Below are 17,574 nucleotides of genomic sequence, written 5' to 3' on the forward strand. Positions count from 1 at the left end.
AATTTGTTCTTTTCATAATAAAATGTAATTGCATTATTATTTCAAGAAAGTCTTATTGATGTGCGTTAATTCACCTTGTGAGCAATGCAAGTATTTCTTACTTTAATCGAATTCCGTTAAAAAATAATCACAATACAAAATGTGCACGCCTCGGAAACCATCGTCACAATAATCACTGATTGCTAATAGAACAGCGGCGGTGGTCGCCGGCTGATGTTTCGCAGCCGCGCTGAGGGTAATGAGCACCGACCAGTTTCGGGTGCCATCGCCGACGTCGCTGCAGTCCAACTTAAATGTGCCCCTGGTGGGCGCGAGTTACCTGTTCCCCTGCGAGGCAGCGCTCGTGTCGCTGTTCAACTTGTCGCCCGCCACAATCTACTGGGGCCCCTCGCCGTCCCCCGGCATGATCCCGCCGCCGCAGGACGACAACAACAACCAGCCCCCCTCCCGCGACAACTCGGCGGCGGCCGCGGCCGCCGCCAACCCTCCTGGCAACAACAACAACCGAAGCGACGAAGACGAGTCGGACGAGGCGAGTCCCCCCGCCGCCCCCCGAATCACCTACGTCCGCCGCCGGAGGCTGGAGAACACCGCTCCCCATCACAGGCGACAGGTGCGCGGAGGCGTGTGCGACAAATAAAGAGAAATGCAATTCCCTCTCAGCCTCGCGCAGCAGCATATCCTTCATAAGCAAAACTAAATGAAATTAAATTTCGAAAATATAAAAATTAAATTTGCATTTATTTGCCAAAAGGTCTGATTTTTTAAAGACACTTTAAAATTTAACAGAAATGAAAGAAGTGGTTAAAATAGTTACATTTAATTAGAATAATGGAACATTATTTTTTTTTTTAATAATTCAAGTTTTATCATGCAATTTTAATCAAATGACCTGTGGAGGTCTTAAATTATTTTAAATTGCACTCGTATTAAAATTTGTAATTTTTTCTTTTTAAGACATGCAAAAAGGATTTATTTTGAAATAAAGTTTAAATTAAAATAGAAATTCCAATCAAATTTAAGATTTAAAATTATAACAATGGCCTCCAAAGGTTAAATATTATTTTAAAAGTTGAACATTTATTTAACATTTAAAAAATCTGAAATTCAATTAAACTCGTCCTATCATGATGAAATATTTTATTAGTATTTAACTTGTACAAAATATTAAAAATTTATTTATATTTTAAATCTTCAGATCTAAATTTTGGGTGATTTGATACTTTGATTGATTGAATCGCTGAAAAATATTTGAAAAATTTTGCCCCTTTGATCCTCCCCTTCGCTTTTTATAATTTTTGAACGCTCTCCAATCGCGATTCGGTTTCGCAAGTTCGCATATCGGCGCCCGCAATAAAACGCTGGAGCTAGTGGGGCCAGAAATAAACACACTGCATGATTATAACCGCGCGCCCCATGTTGGTAAAGGGGAAATGATCAGCGGCGGCAAATACGCGTTATTCATTGCCCTCGTCAACTAAAATTTCTTCTTCAACTTCGTCTATTTCGGACCGGAGAATATTTCAAGGACGCCTATTTTTGGCGCGGTTTTTCAACCGGACTCCATCAATTAAATGGAGAGCGAGATCTGCGTGCTCTCTCTGCGGGGATGGTCCGATCTAAAGAGACCCCTGGCTTGTGTGTATCTCTGGCCATGGGTTATATATAACTGAAATAGTTGGCACCGGCGGCCGCAGAGCCATCAGCAGCGCGCGGTCCACGCAAGCGGCCTCTTCGCGGTATCTTTAGGCCCACTGGCCGCTAAAAGACCCGAAATTTATAAATGCCACCGGTTGTTGCACTTTTTCGGAAGCAGCGGCGACAAACGAGATTCACAGAGGCGTCGGCGATGCGAGATTTAAAAAAAAAATCTTGGAGAAAAGAAATCAGACGAAAGAGCAGTGGCGGCTTTTTGTACTTTTACAGCTTAAAGTCACGTGGATTGGATTATTTTAGTCGATTTTCACGCGTGGAGGTCTCGTTTTTCTCTCGCGCGTAATTCTTCATTTTCTGAATACAAACAAAACATCATTCTTCACTTTGAATCAAGTCGATGCGGGGGATAGTTTGTATTAAAAATCAAATGAAATAAACCCTATTAATTTCGGGATTTCCTATTTCACAAAATTGAATCAGACATTGGCAACTGCATGCCTTAAAAATTCCCCTATTTTAAAACTAAGTATAATTTCCATAATTTCGCAATTTTTTATTTATTCCGTCGTTCTCTCAACTTTGCAAACTGCAAACCCGTGTTCGTCAGCGTCACGAGAACGTTCTTTGCGCGTTTGCCAAAACCTAAATTTCGCACACGTTGTGCTGCAGTCACTTTTTCGCGGTGTCCGGCGTGGGTCGTCCGTCGGTTTGTGTCCGAACCTCCGTCGATCCGCCCGAAACCGCGGCGAGCGAGCGAAACAACGCGCTAAAAAAACAGACTCGGTGCTTCTACTTTTCGAGAGAGGTGTGCGTATCCTCATTTTGACCCTCGTCCACGCTCACTCACTCACTCAGTCGTCCCGCTCCCCTCCTGCTCTCGCGCCGCGGCAGCTAGGAAAATAGACTGGCGCGAGCAGCAGTTTTAGCAGCCAGTCGCGGCCAAGTAGCTCGCTCTCGGGGCCCGCGGCACCCTCAGGGCGTGATGCACACGAGGTGCTGCCAGGGTGCCCGGCTCGCAACTGGTCAGTGACCAACTCGGGGAGATGTCCCGGCGCCACCAGTACCAGAGATCGGCCACCATGTCCTCGCTGGTGGACAACGACGTCGTGCGCACCTGCACCAGTCTCATCCAAAGACTGACCACCAGGGTCCGCGGACCTTCCATGACCTCCATGCTGACCTCGTCCAACCCGGCCAACGTCTCGTCGGCGGCGGTGGCCGCGGCCGCCATCAGCAACATGGGCAGCGAACGCGCCCGTCTGGAGAATAAATACGCCGACCTGCTGGAGCGGCGGAAATTGCACGCCACAACCACCCCTCCCGCCCCCGACGCCGCCTCCAAGCTGAACGGCCGGTCCTCCAGCTCGAGGGACAGGACGCCGTACCGCCTGACGGACTACACGAAACCGGCGCCGGCCGTGGCCGCCGGCAAGTACCAGTACAAGACGCGCGCCAGGACCGGGGGCCTGCAGACCTCCGCCTCCTCCACGGCCGTGTTCCGCCCCCAGAGCCCGCCCAAAAGCATGGCCTCCTTCTACGCGAGGCCCAGTCCGCCGCCGCTGGCCGTCACCAAGCGGCGGCAGTACTCGGGGGCGGGCGGCCGCCAGAGTCTGCAGATGGAGCCGGTGAGTCGCGCCAAGATGGTTTTGTCCAACTACGAGGAGCACCTGAACGGGGTCGCGCGGCCCCCCGATCGCAGTGCCCGCTCCAAGTACCACGAGTACGAGGCCAACAGCGGCCGCGGCGGATACTTTTCGCGCACCGTCGACGAACCGCCCAAGTACCGGCAGACGTCGGAGGCGGCTCGTTACCCCGCCAACCTGGCCACCTCCAAGAGCTGCCACAACTTCGGCTTCGGCGCGCGCCACCACCTGAACAAGGCAGGCTTGACAAGTTTGTTTGGGTCTTTTGCGCACTTAATCGGCAGTGTTGTTGCTAGACACGCATCACGCGAGTCTTTCGGTGAAAATGGGGTTGCCAATTAAACTAGAAATTCCCGCAGTAAAAGTTGTTTACTTTGTATTCAGTTTCTTGTTAAGAAATTTTCTGTTAATTGGGTTAAATTTAATTAAAATTATAAAATATTAAAATTTTTAATTAATTCAAACTTGATTTTATGGCTAATTTGTTTAAATTTCAAAAGAAGCAATCATTCAGCTGTTTTATTAGAAACAATTTCAATTCAATTTATTTTTCTCCAAACAAGTCAGTACAATCAATTGTGAAAAAAAAATGGTTGAACTTATCAAACAAATTTTTAATTTTTGGGTGTTTTTTTTTTAAATCTATTTTAAATATGATTGAAACATTAATTTCCAACCGGTAAACAGTCCTTTCTTATCAAAAAAACTAGTGGATCTTAAAAATTTCAATCTTTAATTTTCTAAACAAGGATGTCTTACAAAAAACAGTGTATAGTGGATCTAGTAGCGAAGCTTCGTTTTTACTGCGTATAATTCGCTTTTCGCTTCTAACTCGTCGCGCTTTTCCGTGTGTAGAGCGGAGCATCTGCCAACTAGATTTTTCAAAGCTCAATGGAGGTTATTTACTTCTGGCCACATTTACCAGTACATGTGTTTCAACAGCCAGTGTCATCTTTTGGCAAGCACTTTTAAACCCGGCTCGAATTGACGCGATGATTGGATGGCTTTTTCTAACCGCGAATTTCCTCCAAAGCGTTTTAAAACGAACAGTGATGCTGGTTAAAAATATCAGAGTCTGCAATTTGAAAGTTGATCTTTGCAGCTATTTTCATTTTCAAGTTGTAATGTAGAAATTCAAATCAAATTAAATCCTTTAATTATTTTATTAAAATTTAAGAAGTAAAAAATTTAATAACAAATATAAGAAACAATTTTTATGTAAAAAATATATATTTAATTAAAAATGCTGCAAATTCAATCATTTAAATAATCGCAAACTCTTTCATTAAATCATAAAAAGTCGATTTCTTGCGCAAAAGTCCCTTCAACGAGTTATTTTATTTTGTTGTTAATTTGTTCGTTGGATCGTTTCTAACGTTGAACCGTGCAGGAGGGTTCGCGGGACAGCTCGACGCTGGAGCGGGACGTGGAGCCCGTGTTGTCCAAGTCCAAGTCAAAGCCGCGCAAGGACATTGACTCGCTGCTGCTCAAGTACTCGATCATCGACGACGCGTACTCGGGCAAAGTGAACGTGCACAACCCGTACGCGTTGGGTTCGACGGGCTCGCCGAAGCGCTACGTGAGCAAGTACGTGGCCCCGCCGGTGGTGCCCGCGGCCGCCCCGCGCCTCCACGACCCCATCCCCCTGTCCCCCATCAGCAAACCGTTGATTCAAACGCCGAAATTCACTTTCCGTAACACGACCACTAGCTTCCGCGTGAGTATCAGAATTGCCAAAAAATTTAAAAAAACTTTCTTAAAATCTCATGCGAGATGAGAGCGTGTACCAGTTTTGAAAAAAGGATGTGCTGCTGCCAAAGTGTGACTCACTGGTGCATTCGGCCCCCTCCTTGTGTGTGTTGCGCAACCAGCGGAATAACCCTTTGCTTTGCCTAATTTCTCTCCACCCAGACTTTGCGATTTCGCTTTCAAACCCGGTGCAAACTTTGAAGGTCAAAGTGTAATTCGCTTTTAATAACGTAAAGGAAGTCGTTTGAAATTCATTTTTAATTTGTTCTATTTTTACTATGATGCGTCTGTTGAAATTCTCCAATGCTATTTAGAATTGTTGAAAGATTGTGTAAATGTTTGCACGTGTTTTCGAAGATAATTTATTTTCTCAATCTTTCATCCGCCGCTAGCAAATCTAGTTTTCTTTTTGTTCATAGTTTGGTACAAATTTGCCCACAGGTAATTTTCATTTCAAATTCATTTCTGAAAAATACAAAATTCAATAATATATTATTCAAAAGATTTTGGCTTTTGATATATTTTATAAATAATTTTAATTTTTTTAAATTTTTTTACACCACCTCAGCAAAGGAGTTGAATGAAAGTTTTTTATTTATTTTAGAAACAAGTTCTGGAAATTAATCTTATGGAACACTATTTAATTATTACTAAAAAAAAAAAACTCACAAGCCAAATAACTAAAGACTGTTGCTAGCTTTTTTATGACGAAACGTTTTAAAAATTATATATTTCATATTAAGTTGATTACTTTAAAATTAAATAAGAAAAAAAAATTTATTTTTGATAATAATTTATTTTCATCACAAAAATTACCCAACCATTCAGGCTTCTTTTCAAACCTTCACTGAAATTATAAAATGAATTTTGATCTCCCTTGTATAAATTGCTGCATGAACTTGTTGAACTTACTTTTGATCCAAAATCAATGAAACAACAAAATTAACGCATCTGTCTGACGTTAGCCATTCGCTTTCAAACTAAACCATTCCCGAAAATTGTAAGTATACACCTTCCCGAAACTAACCTCCCTAACCACACATTTTTTTCCACCAATTGAGATCATAATATAATCTTATATGAATAATAATTAAATGTCTTTGCCCCTTTTTGCCCGAACAAACCCCCATTCTTAATCTCTCTCAGTCTCTCCTCCAATGTATCTACAGTGTATATTTTTTTGTTTGTTTCTTCATATCAAATACTCGATACTCGAACACTGCTCGAAATCCGCCCTGCTGCGCGCTCTTTGCCTCGTCGTTGGACCCGAACGAATTGTGTCCGCTTTCCCTGTCCCGCTCGGTCCTCCTGGTGCTGTGGCCGGACGACCTTTGACGCCGCTGGGGGTGTGTGTGGTGGGTGCCTCTGTCCTGCTGTGCCGAACTCACAGTCGACACCTACCCAGGACGATGATGAAGGACACCTTATTTACCGGCACGGAGACTCTCTTCAGCACCGCTGTTCGTGAATAAGAATAATTTTAACTTTTAAGAAAAACAAAAACAAAATCTCTGTCAATTTTTTTGCTACTTCTCTTTCTTAAAACTCTCCACGCAATCAAAACACGGACGGAGCCCCCTCCGTGCTTTGACCAAGTTCTCACATAGGCCCTTGTTCACACTGTTATTGCGGGCCCGATTTTCGTCAAAGTGACCCCAGTAAAATGAAATCTCTTTCTTTCTTTCGCTCTGGAGAAGCCGACGCGAGTTGAGTCGGTTTTGGAAAGAGCTGTTTGCGCCCTCCACCTTTTTGCAACCGCTGACAAAAGTCAACAACTGAAACTAATGCCAGTTGTTCTTCTTTGCAGACCGAATCGTGGCCACCCTAGGCGAGGGCACGTTTGGCAAGGTCGTGAAGATCAAAGATATGGACAGGTAATTTTTTCAATCTAAATTACATATTAAATCTACATTTTTTTCCTATTTCAAATGTATTTAACTAAGATGATGGTACATATTTTTCATTCTTTAGAATTAGAATTTTTTCCTATAATTTTTTACTTCCAAGTAAAGCGGGAATTTAGCACCTTTTAAGTTGGTGCCTTAAATAATGATTTATTGTTTATGTATTTTTCTCATTAATTGTTGCATAATTTTAAATAATTATTTTTTTTTTCAAACAGAAATGACAGACTCTTTGCGCTGAAGATCATAAAAAATGTGGAAAAATACAGAGAGGCGGCCAAGCTGGAAATCAACGCTTTGGAAAAAATCGCCGAGAAGGACCCGACCGGCAGACAGTGAGTCACTCGCCAATCAAACCCAAATCCACTCTTTGATTATTATAATTTTTTATTCTTCTCGGTCAATAAAAAATTTTTATGTTTGGCTTCTTTACTTTTTTGCAGCTTGTGCGTCCAAATGACGCAGTGGTTCGACTACCACGGTCACATTTGCCTCGGATTCGAGATGCTGGGACTGAGTGTCTTCGACTTCCTGGTAAGAGTTCAACAAACCAAAAGAAACAAATAATTGTTTATTGACACTGGGGTGTGTTTATAGAAAGACAACCAGTACCAGCCGTACCCGATGGATCAAGTCCAGCACATTGGCTACCAGTTGTGTTACGCCGTCAAGTTCCTGCACGATAATAGACTAACTCACACTGATCTGAAACCAGAGAACATTCTCTTTGTAGACTCTGACTACGATGTCACATACAACGCGAAAAAGGTGACCGAATTCTGATTCTGTTTGAAATTTGTTAATAAGAATTAATTAAGAAGCGAGATGTGCGTCGCGTGAAAAAGAGTGACGTCCGCCTTATTGACTTCGGAAGCGCCACTTTCGATCATGAGCACCACAGCACCATTGTCAGCACTCGGCACTACCGATCACCAGAAGTTATTTTAGGTAAATATTGCAATAAATAGAATTATAAAAAAAACAAGATTACTCAATATTTATATTTATTCATGCTAATTATTATTTAAAGAAAAAAAAATTAAAATAAAACATGACATGTGAAATTAGCACCTTTATTTTTTATTTCCCCATTTTTTTTTTTTAACTTATTTTAATTCCTCAGAAAGAGTTTTTTTAATGCTTAATTTTTTTCAGAGTTGGGCTGGTCTCAACCTTGTGATGTGTGGTCCATTGGCTGCATCCTTTTCGAGTTGTACCTGGGCATTACTCTGTTCCAAACACATGACAACAGAGAGCACTTAGCCATGATGGAGAGAATCCTTGGGCCTATACCTTATAGGTAAGTTTATCCATATTAGGCATTTGTTTAATTCTGCAAAATTCTTTTGATTATGTTTTGAAATAATTTATCAACCTTCTTATTTAATCAATTAATTAATTTTATTATGATTAAATATTAATAAATTGTTTAATTTTTTTTCCATGCTTTTAATTGAAAAATTTATTTTAACAGGATGGCCAGAAAAACGAAGACAAAGTATTTCTATCACGGAAAACTTGACTGGGACGAAAGAAGTTCTGCTGGACGCTATGTCAGAGAAAACTGTAAACCTCTGCATGTAAGTGTCCAATCCCAATTAATTCATTCCTCTTTGTTCTTCAACAATAATTTCTGTTTGCAGCGCTACCAGATGACCGAAGAGGAGCAGCACGTGGCTCTGTTTGACTTGATCTCTCGCATGCTCGAGTACGAGCCCTCGAACCGCATTACCCTGGGTGAAGCCCTGGACCACACCTTCTTCTCCTACCTGCCGCCAGAGAAGATTCTGCACATGCAGGTGGGCAACGAATCTTGACCTCTACTTCAGCACTTTTGTTACACATCGCTTTCACTTCTTTGTTGGGAATAAAGTATTGTTGTCTTTTCATTCATTTACTCGGAGGCTGCTTTTGTTATTTCATCCTATCTCTCATCTCTCTCTCTCTGTCGTGTCATCTCAGTGTTTGCACCATCTCTATTTCGGTGTTGGCTAGTCCTTGGTGTTTAGTCGTGTAGTTAGCTAAATTTGTGCATTATTTGATCTCACCTGGCCGCCCGCCAACTGATCAATCCAATCTGGCCCAAGATTGGCCGCTGCCAAATAGAATAAAATTTATATTAGATCAATAGCTAGCCGGCCCAGACTTTGTTTTGGCTTCTTCTTTGTCTCTCTTTGCATGATTATTTTTGTAGAAATAAATTTTTGCATGAAAATATTTAATTAAAATTATTTCCCATCTCCAATGTAGCTTCGTTTTAGTTAATTTCAAATTACAATTAAATTTTGACTTAATTTGCAGAGTGAGACTAATTGTAAACAAAAATCCCTTTCAGGACAGGAAGCGTGCAGCTTCACCGAAGAGTGACAGCGAGGAACGAGAGAGAAGCCACTCGTTGTCCCGGTGACGTCGTAAAGAGCGATTCATCGAGACTCCGTCTTACCACCCACCGGACAATGTCTACCAGCCCGACTATAGCGTTCCCGCCTGCTGGTGGTAGCCTTTGTGGTGGCCTCAACGCAACCGATAAATAAAAATGATGGTTTTGAGCACAATTTTAGTCAAACCATATTGCTGTACTTATGGGAGAGTTTGTTCGTAATTATTATTGTACTCGTTAAAAAGAAGCAGTTCCATCTTTGCTTCCCTAGACTTTTGCTTGTAACTCAGCTGTTGACATGTATCATAGTTTTATTTTTAGTGATGACCACAACTTGATTGTTTTGGTCGGATATTTTTTAAGAAAACTCGTAAAATGTTGATTATTCACTTGCGAATAATGAGATGAGCTGTGAACGAATTCGTAATGAACCGCAGCATTGGTTCACTTCTTGCGTTAATTTAATTATTAAACTCAAAATGATGTAGCTTTTGTTTGTACATAGATCCACCTTCCAAATATTGACTAACCAGACGCTCCTGATTTTGTTCCACATATCACGCAACGAATTAGGCTGAGGTTACTTATAATTTTAACTCTCAAAGCTTCTTAGCTTGTTACATAGCTTGTGTATACTGCAGTCAATCAATAAAAATCAATCCAATAAAATTAAAAAAAGGCATTTTATTTGAGATCCAATTATAAATTAAACTTGGATGTTTGCTTTCCTTAGAGTCAAGTAGCCGGTGACTATGTCGTTGGGCAGAGATCTTATTGTAGAGAACTCTGCTGAAGTTGAATATCGAAGTTTTGTCTGGGGATCAGTGTATTTTGCCTGGAAGGAATAAAATTCATTAATTTGGTCGTAATTTAAATGATTTTGAGTCTTACTAAGAATCCTAAGATGTCCGAGTACTTTTTTGCTGGTTTGAATGACGGAGGCGCTTCAATGGCACTGTCTGGAATTTAAAAGATACAAATTTAAATAAACTTCTCATTTCATTAAAAAGTAAAATAATAACTTACAGTGAACACATCCTTCTGGCATCGGCTGAGTTCTCTCCTGAGCAATAATTTGCTTCAGAGATTTCCAGGCTTTCTTTTTGTTCGATGTTTTGCTCATGTGCTGCAAAAGTAAACAAACCTTATAAAAACTGCCACTTTTTTCTCTTATAGTGTCATGCCTGGAATGTTTTTGACTTGAACACAGGCTTCTTGCCTTCCGCCTTCAACTCGTCGTCGTTCAGAGCAGAAAATGGAACAGGGCTGGGCGCCGAAGAACCAGGAAGACTTTCAACGCCTTCAACCTGCAGGTTAATTAAATGATCAATGAATTAAATGCAACGACGAAGGCATAAAAAAGGCTCTTTAAAATTAACAACTTACGCCAGGGCCAATTGATTTTTTCTTGCTGACCATTTTGAGAGTTCCGAGGTGATTTTGCAGATCAAGATTTTTCAGTTTCCTTTATGAATATTAAAATGATTTAAATTATAGTGTTGAGTTAAATTAAATAAATTAAACCTTTCAAATCCGAAATCAGAAGACAAGTTTCCTCCTTGCAAGTTTCATTGTTTGTTTTGGTTTTGTTTCCGTTCATTTCCGCATCGTGGCGCTGTGGTCTGTGGTGTGGATATTTTTTTGCACGAAAAGGAGGGAAATGCATGTGACCATACCAAACTTTATAAAGAACATTGAAGCTGAACTTATTATAAATTATAATCATTAATGTTGTAAAATTCAAGCAGAGTTAAAATCTGGTGAAATCGAAATAAATCAATTTATTGTTTGAGAAATTTTGTATGCGAGACTTTTTTCCATTAATTGACAGGAGTAAATTTAGAACCAGGAAGAAAATTCAACAACATTTCCTTATTGTTTTGCAACGTACAAAGAAAAAAAATTTTGTGTGGGTAATTCAGTTAACTGCTGCTTGATGCAAATTTAGTCCACTGGGCATCACTCGTCCGTGCCTATTTTGTTACAGTGTGGATTTAAAAAAGCTTTTCACGGTGCGCGGCTCTGTGTGCTTTATCTTTATTCATTTTCTCGCCTAGTTGGTTGAAAATTCACAAACAGGTATTTTAGTCCAAAGAATGAACACATTAAATATTGCCAGTGTATTTTACAGGCTTAGCAAAAAAGGCGTCCATAAATTCAGCACGTTCAATTAAAGTGACCTTGGAGTTCAAGAAAAAAAACAATGGGTGGCGTTAAAAAACTCCTGTAAGAACGGGAAGAGGAAAGCTTAAAAAATTTATATTTAAAAATAAAAAATAAAATACAAGACGCACTTGAGGCCAGCAACTTTTTAGAAGGGAGGAAATAATAATTCAAATCGAAGCGAAAAAAAAATACTAAAATGAATTTTACAAAAGGAGATTCAATAATTTATTTTATCATTTCAAATAAATTAAATAAATATTAAATAAGAAGTTCCAAAAATTATTCCAAAACAGTCAGTTCATCCTCGGTGGGCATCACGATGTCCTCCTCCTCGACCAGTGTCTCCTCCTCCTTGGGCTGAATTATTTCCTTTTCTTCCTTAGGGGCGGGTTGGGCGGTGGTGGTGGAAGGACGATTCTTGGCCTCAACGAGTTCGTCCTCATCCTCCTCCTTGGGGTACTTGTTGTAGTTATTGTAGTTGTTGTAACCCGGGCCGTAATTGTTGACCGGCTTCTTGTAGGGAGCGACGGTTGGTTTCGGTACTTCGTAGTTGCTCACAACCGGTTTCTGACCATAGGATGCTGGTTTCTGGTCATAAGTTGAAGGTTTGTAGTCATAGGATGATGGTCTCTGGTCATAGGTCGAAGGTTTTTGGTCATAAATTGCTGGTTTCTGGTCATAAGTTGAAGGTTTGTAGTCGTAGGATGATGGTCTCTGGTCATAGGTCGAGGGTTTTTGGTCATGGGTGGAAGGCTTGTGGTCGTAAGTTGCCGCCGGTTTGTGTTCATCGTACTCGGTGTGGTGCTCGTAGTGGCTCTCAGTGGTTGCTTCCGGTTTGTGGACAGTGGAACCGTGGTGGTAGGAGTAGTCATTGGTAGGGTGGCTCACCCCGTGCTGGTAGTTGACCTGGCCAGGGTACTGGTGACCGGTGTGACCGGCGTAGTAATTGTTCTCGTAGTTGTAGTGAGGGAGATGGGGGTTGGTGTACTGGAATTTGCTGGGGTAGTGTTGCGGTTTTGGGGTCGTGGTGGTGGTGGTGGTGTAGTATGGCTTGTAGGTGGGTTTGTACGTGGGCTCGGGGGTGGTCGTGTACTTCTGCACCGTGTAGAAGGGCTGCACGACGATGGGCTTCTTGGGCCAGAAAGTCTTGTAATCGTAGCCGTTCTGGTAGTAGTCGGGCTTTACCGTCTGGTGGTGGTAGTAGTGCTGGTGAGGCGCCGTCGTCGTCGTCTCGTAGTGGTGCAGTGGAACCTTGTACGTGGTGTACTGCAATTATTTTAAAGGAAGAATTTTAATTTCAAATATATTATTATGAGATGGGACACATAAAGAAATATAAGAGGCGCGAAAAAAAACTCATTGATTCTTAATTTTAAATAAGTTTGATGTTATGAAGCGATATAATTTGTAAAATATTTATAAATTAACTCCAGTTAAAAATCTCAAATGATCAAGTATATTGGCATGTTCATAAAATCTGAAATCTTTTTCAAATAATAACAAAATTATAGACCAATCGTAACTTACCTCTGGTTTCGGGTAGTGGTAGTACTGCTGGGGACGCTGGGGTGCATAATAGTTGGCCTGAACAAGGCAAAGCCCTGCCAGCAAAAGTGCTGCAGTGAACTGAAAAAAAAAAATCGAAAACAGATTATTATTTAAAAAAAGAAAAATACCATTATCTTGCAGCAAGCAATCGATGATTAACACGCATTAATATTAATTTTCAGCAATTGTATTAAAATAGAAGAAAAAGAAATAAAAATGATTTCAACTATAATATTCATTAGCTATAAAGCAAAACTATTAATTTTTATAACACAAAAATATTTCAATAAAATTTATGTATCGAGATCAAAAATTAAAATTTTAAATTTCTTTAAAATTGAAGAAAAATGAAATAAAGAGTATATTTGATTCTTACCATCATTGTCGGTGGTTGCCTGTCAAATAATGAAGGTGTCTAACTGAGGGTCCCTTTATAGGTGCACTCGAGTGCATTCCTAGCGGCCCACGCATTATCGGCATTTAATTAATTGTTATTTCAATTTATCCTAATTTGCCTGACGCGCCATCCTTCTAGTTTCACTTGCGCACTTTTCTATTTCTGGAGCGTTCTTTGTACATTTTCAGACTATTTAGTTACATAATAAATTTATTAGTTATAAGTAATACTAATATTAAAAGATTTGACAGCTTAATAAAGTTTATTAAACCATTCTTTTTTTTCCGGAGTTCTTTTTTCTATTATTTTTTTATTAGTATTAAATATGACTTGGTTTTAATCATTTTTGTCATTATTTATTATTCAATGTGCGCTATGTTTAATTTCTAATAAATTAGGAAAAATATTTATAAAATATTTTTTTGCCATTAATGCAATGATTAAATGTTAGAGAGTACTAAATTTACTCTCACAATTTGGAGGGCTTTTTCTGATGAATTTGTAGCACTAATAATTGTAATAATCAATTTTTCATGATTTCGTTCTTCAAAATTACGTACAAGAAATAGAAAAATGAATATGAATGACTCTGTTGAGAATTATTTAAAATTTCTCCACAAGATTTGAGTAATTAAATTAGTGATGCAAAAGATCTCATATTAAATGAAAAATCAACCCTTATCCTCTTATCTAATTCTGGACCAATCATGCAGTATTTTATATTATTTAATTTTTTTTGTGTATTGACTCGCATTGACTTGACGTAAGATGTTGTGTATTTCATGTATCTGAATGGAAAATAAATAAATATGTTTCTATTAAAAAAATAAAACAGTTAAGCAGCCAAAAGTTTCTGTGGAAAAAATTACTTTGCTTGAATATTATTATGCGTGGGAACAAACAAGTCACACACGCGAGGGAGCGGATTAAAAATAGAGGCGAATGGCCTGAGGTGATGAACTTGATTGAGTCGAGCTGGTGACCTTTGGCAGGTGCCGGAGAATGGTCGCCCTTGCGCCCGCCGCACGAGGAAATGAACCGCAAGGAGCACAAATAATCGCGATTTTAAATAAGCACTTTGTCTTACGTAAGTCCGCGACGATCTGAAAGAGTGGTCAATGACAATGCACACGCGGCTTGAAAATTATAAATTATATCTCACTTTGGAACAAAACAACAGTATTATTATGCCCGTTATAATATGCTCACAGGTGAATTTGAGGTCATTCAAAAGGAAAGATTGAGTGCAAATTTTCACGATTTATATTTACCTTCATTGACAGGTTCTATGATTAGTTAAAAGAAAGGAAAAGACAAAAAGACCTTTACTTTACCAACGAAGGTTTTTTAGTGACAGATTTGATTAAAAATATGAAATAAAAATAATCATAAAAAATTACAAAATCCTGATTAAAAGTCAACCTAAGCTCGCAATGCGGCGGATGTGGTCTTATTTTATTTTAGTAAAACATTATTCATATTATTGCTAGTGGTGGTGTCTTTTTGTTGAACAATGCCCTTTCTTTAAATAATTTTTTTCAATAATTAAATGCATAATCGTAAGAAATATGAATTTTTTTTACAAAAATGTCAAAGACTCGATGTTTCATTTTTTTTAATGGTCAAAAAAAGAAGATAATAAACTTCCGGCCGCAAAGGGTTTCCAGATTCCACGTTTACGTCTTTTCATTGCCCACAAAAATTACCAAGACTTCACCGCTTCCGGTTTGTCTTATTTTTAAGATTTAAAATAACGAGAAAATAAAATTAATCAAAATTTCACGGAGACTAGATATAAAGGAATCTGGATTTTACTTTAAGTTTTGATCACCGTCTTCAGCTTTATTTCATGAGGACAAAAATATTTAGGTGAAGTTGCAAAACTAAAAATTTGTGATAAATTAGTATAATTTTTTTTTCTTTTCTGGATAAGGTTTGCTGCACGATTTAGACGTTAATGGCGTTCTGTTATTGAATGGAAATTTAAAAATAAAAAATCTCTAAAAATTGGAATTATTTCAAATCCAAAATCTTAACCAATTTCAAATACACGCCTATTTTATTATCATTAATAAATCGACGCACTTTTCAGGAATATATAAATATGACATAATGCTGGGCATACTTGTATTTGTGTGTGATTTATTTAAGTTTATAATGCATCTCCTTCTTTACAGGCCGATTTTTTCCCTTATAGAGCCGCAGACCGTCACACAAATTTTTGTAAAAATAAAAAATATTAAATAAAAAACTTCAACGGACTAGCCAGTGATTCTCTTCATGATTGCCTTAACAAAAGTGATCACAATTTAAAAATTTATATTCAATAAGCAAGGCCAAATTTCTTAATTTTCAAGTATAAATTTGAAAATGTAATTGATGCAAAAATTCATTAGGTATTTTTTATAGCAGTGGCTGTTTTCTGATTTGGACATGCTACTTGTTTGATTGCCAAGCACAAACAAACAAGATGCGAAATAAATAATTATATGGGTCAAGAGAGTGCAGTTGTCATTTTCGAAGAAGGTAATTATCCTATATCTTGGTCAGCTTAGCTCCGTAATTGACACTAAACTTGCGTGATAGCTGAGCTCTGACACCATTACAATATTACACAGTCGATAAGTGCAAAAAATCCAAAGAGAGCTCAAAGAAGTGAAATAAGAAAATAAATAATTTATAACTTTTTGAAAGTTGTTTAAACCGTGTGCAAAATTTATTAGTACATTTTTTTTAATATTATTAACAATGAAATTGCAATTATTTTTGTTAAAATACACCTGAGATTTTTTTTTAATTTATTTCTCTTCAGCGTTAGAGTTGTCTTTGATCTTTTATGGCGTGTCTGCTGCATTTGAAATGAGCGCGTGCTGGATTGCCTTGCCTTGATTTTGCACACTCTGTTTTCCTTCCCTGTGTTGTATAATCAAACGCTCCTTTCTCAGATCTCCTTATCATTCTAGTGTGTTTATTCAATCACGTCAGCTTTCATTGTTCACCGAAAATCATCCTAGACCAAATATGCACAACACGGTCATAAAATCAAAACATTAAACGAGGAACACAAGCAGGAGACCAAATAAAAAATAAGGAAATATTATTATAAAAAAAGGAGAAAAATGTGTTGTGAATTTCAAATTCTTTATTTCTCCCCACATTTTTTCAAGTAAGCCCAAAGACCAGAGCCAAAAATAAATCTAAACAAAGGAGCGAACAATGAACTTCGTGAGTTCCTTATTGTTTGTTATCACAGTCGGAGGTGCAGAAAATCTGTCACCTCCGCAATTGTTTTCTCTGCGAGATGCATGGCTGCATTCGGCGCCTTATTATCATTTTTGTTTGCGCTCAAGTGAATTTTGGCCTTGAAAGCCAAAAAATTGCGACACACGCAAATCGTCTGCTCTTTTTGTAAAGTCAATCCTTTTATTCACATTGTTAGAGACACAAAAATTGACTTACAAAAATAAAAATAAAATGCATGGAAATATTTATTTGGGAAAATATGAAAATTAATTTAGCAAAAGTATTAACATTTTTTCGCAAGTCACATATCATTTGATTTTGTTTCGAAAATTAATAGTAATCAAGAAACATATGTTGTTGATTTATTAATGAGAAGAAATTAAATTTAAAAGAAAGATGATACAATAAATTATTTAAATCAAATGCAGTCTAATTTGGTGCATTAAAAAAATTCTGCCCCAGCAAACTCTAAAGAAACGTGGATCTCCAAATGAAATTTGTTTATTTGACAAAATAAACAAATGATCATATTGTTATACTTCAATTTTCTCTGTAGTTGGCAAAAAATATTGTATAAAAAATAACTTCAATAATATTATGCAAAATCAATTCATTTTTTATCAAAGATAATTACATCGAGTGCAAAAAAAACTTAGCCTTAATTTGGCGAGAGTTTCGATGTAGCAACAAGTGGCCCAAAGCAGTGAGGCCATAAATCGCCTTGACCCTGTCTCTGCATTCATCGAATACTAATTACTGCTCGACCGCACAATGTTTTACGTCCACTTACGCTTTCATTTATTGTTATTCTGAAAAGGTGACTCGCATATTTTTGCCACTCGGGTGCCAATCAATTAATCACTATGGACGCTCTCGAAAAGAGGTCGC

At 38.5% G+C, this 17,574-nt stretch overlaps 2 protein-coding genes across 4 annotated transcripts; one reads left to right on the forward strand and one right to left on the reverse strand.

Annotated features, from left to right (window-relative positions):
* The first annotated feature begins 1,208 nt into the window (after positions 1-1,208).
* On the forward strand, positions 1,209-10,021 carry LOC132200397 (probable serine/threonine-protein kinase dyrk2). 3 transcript variants are annotated; one of them, XM_059625844.1, is made up of 12 exons: positions 1,209-3,536; positions 4,690-5,016; positions 6,439-6,508; positions 6,856-6,922; positions 7,171-7,287; positions 7,396-7,486; positions 7,550-7,720; positions 7,774-7,900; positions 8,108-8,252; positions 8,427-8,532; positions 8,596-8,751; positions 9,288-10,021. In XM_059625844.1, the coding sequence occupies exons 1-12, from the start codon at positions 2,700-2,702 to the stop codon at positions 9,357-9,359; spliced, it is 2,286 nt and encodes a 761-aa protein (XP_059481827.1). In that variant the 5' UTR covers positions 1,209-2,699; the 3' UTR covers positions 9,360-10,021. The 3 variants fall into 3 exon arrangements, with proteins under 3 accessions (XP_059481827.1, XP_059481836.1, XP_059481819.1); XM_059625836.1 differs by having other exon boundaries at positions 1,213-3,536; positions 7,771-7,900; XM_059625853.1 differs by lacking the exon at positions 9,288-10,021 and having other exon boundaries at positions 7,771-7,900; positions 8,596-8,849.
* Positions 9,997-10,949, reverse strand: LOC132200416 (INO80 complex subunit C). The gene is made up of 6 exons (XM_059625865.1): positions 10,857-10,949; positions 10,719-10,797; positions 10,517-10,639; positions 10,359-10,458; positions 10,224-10,291; positions 9,997-10,167 (listed from the first exon to the last, which is right to left on the reverse strand). The coding sequence occupies exons 2-6, from the start codon at positions 10,749-10,751 to the stop codon at positions 10,039-10,041; spliced, it is 453 nt and encodes a 150-aa protein (XP_059481848.1). The 5' UTR covers positions 10,752-10,797; positions 10,857-10,949; the 3' UTR covers positions 9,997-10,038.
* Positions 10,950-17,574: the final 6,625 nt, after the last annotated feature.

Source organism: Neocloeon triangulifer, unplaced genomic scaffold, assembly GCF_031216515.1.
Source record: "Neocloeon triangulifer isolate White Clay Creek 2 clone unplaced genomic scaffold, ASM3121651v1 ptg000001l, whole genome shotgun sequence".
NCBI classification, from domain to species: domain Eukaryota; kingdom Metazoa; phylum Arthropoda; class Insecta; order Ephemeroptera; family Baetidae; genus Neocloeon; species Neocloeon triangulifer.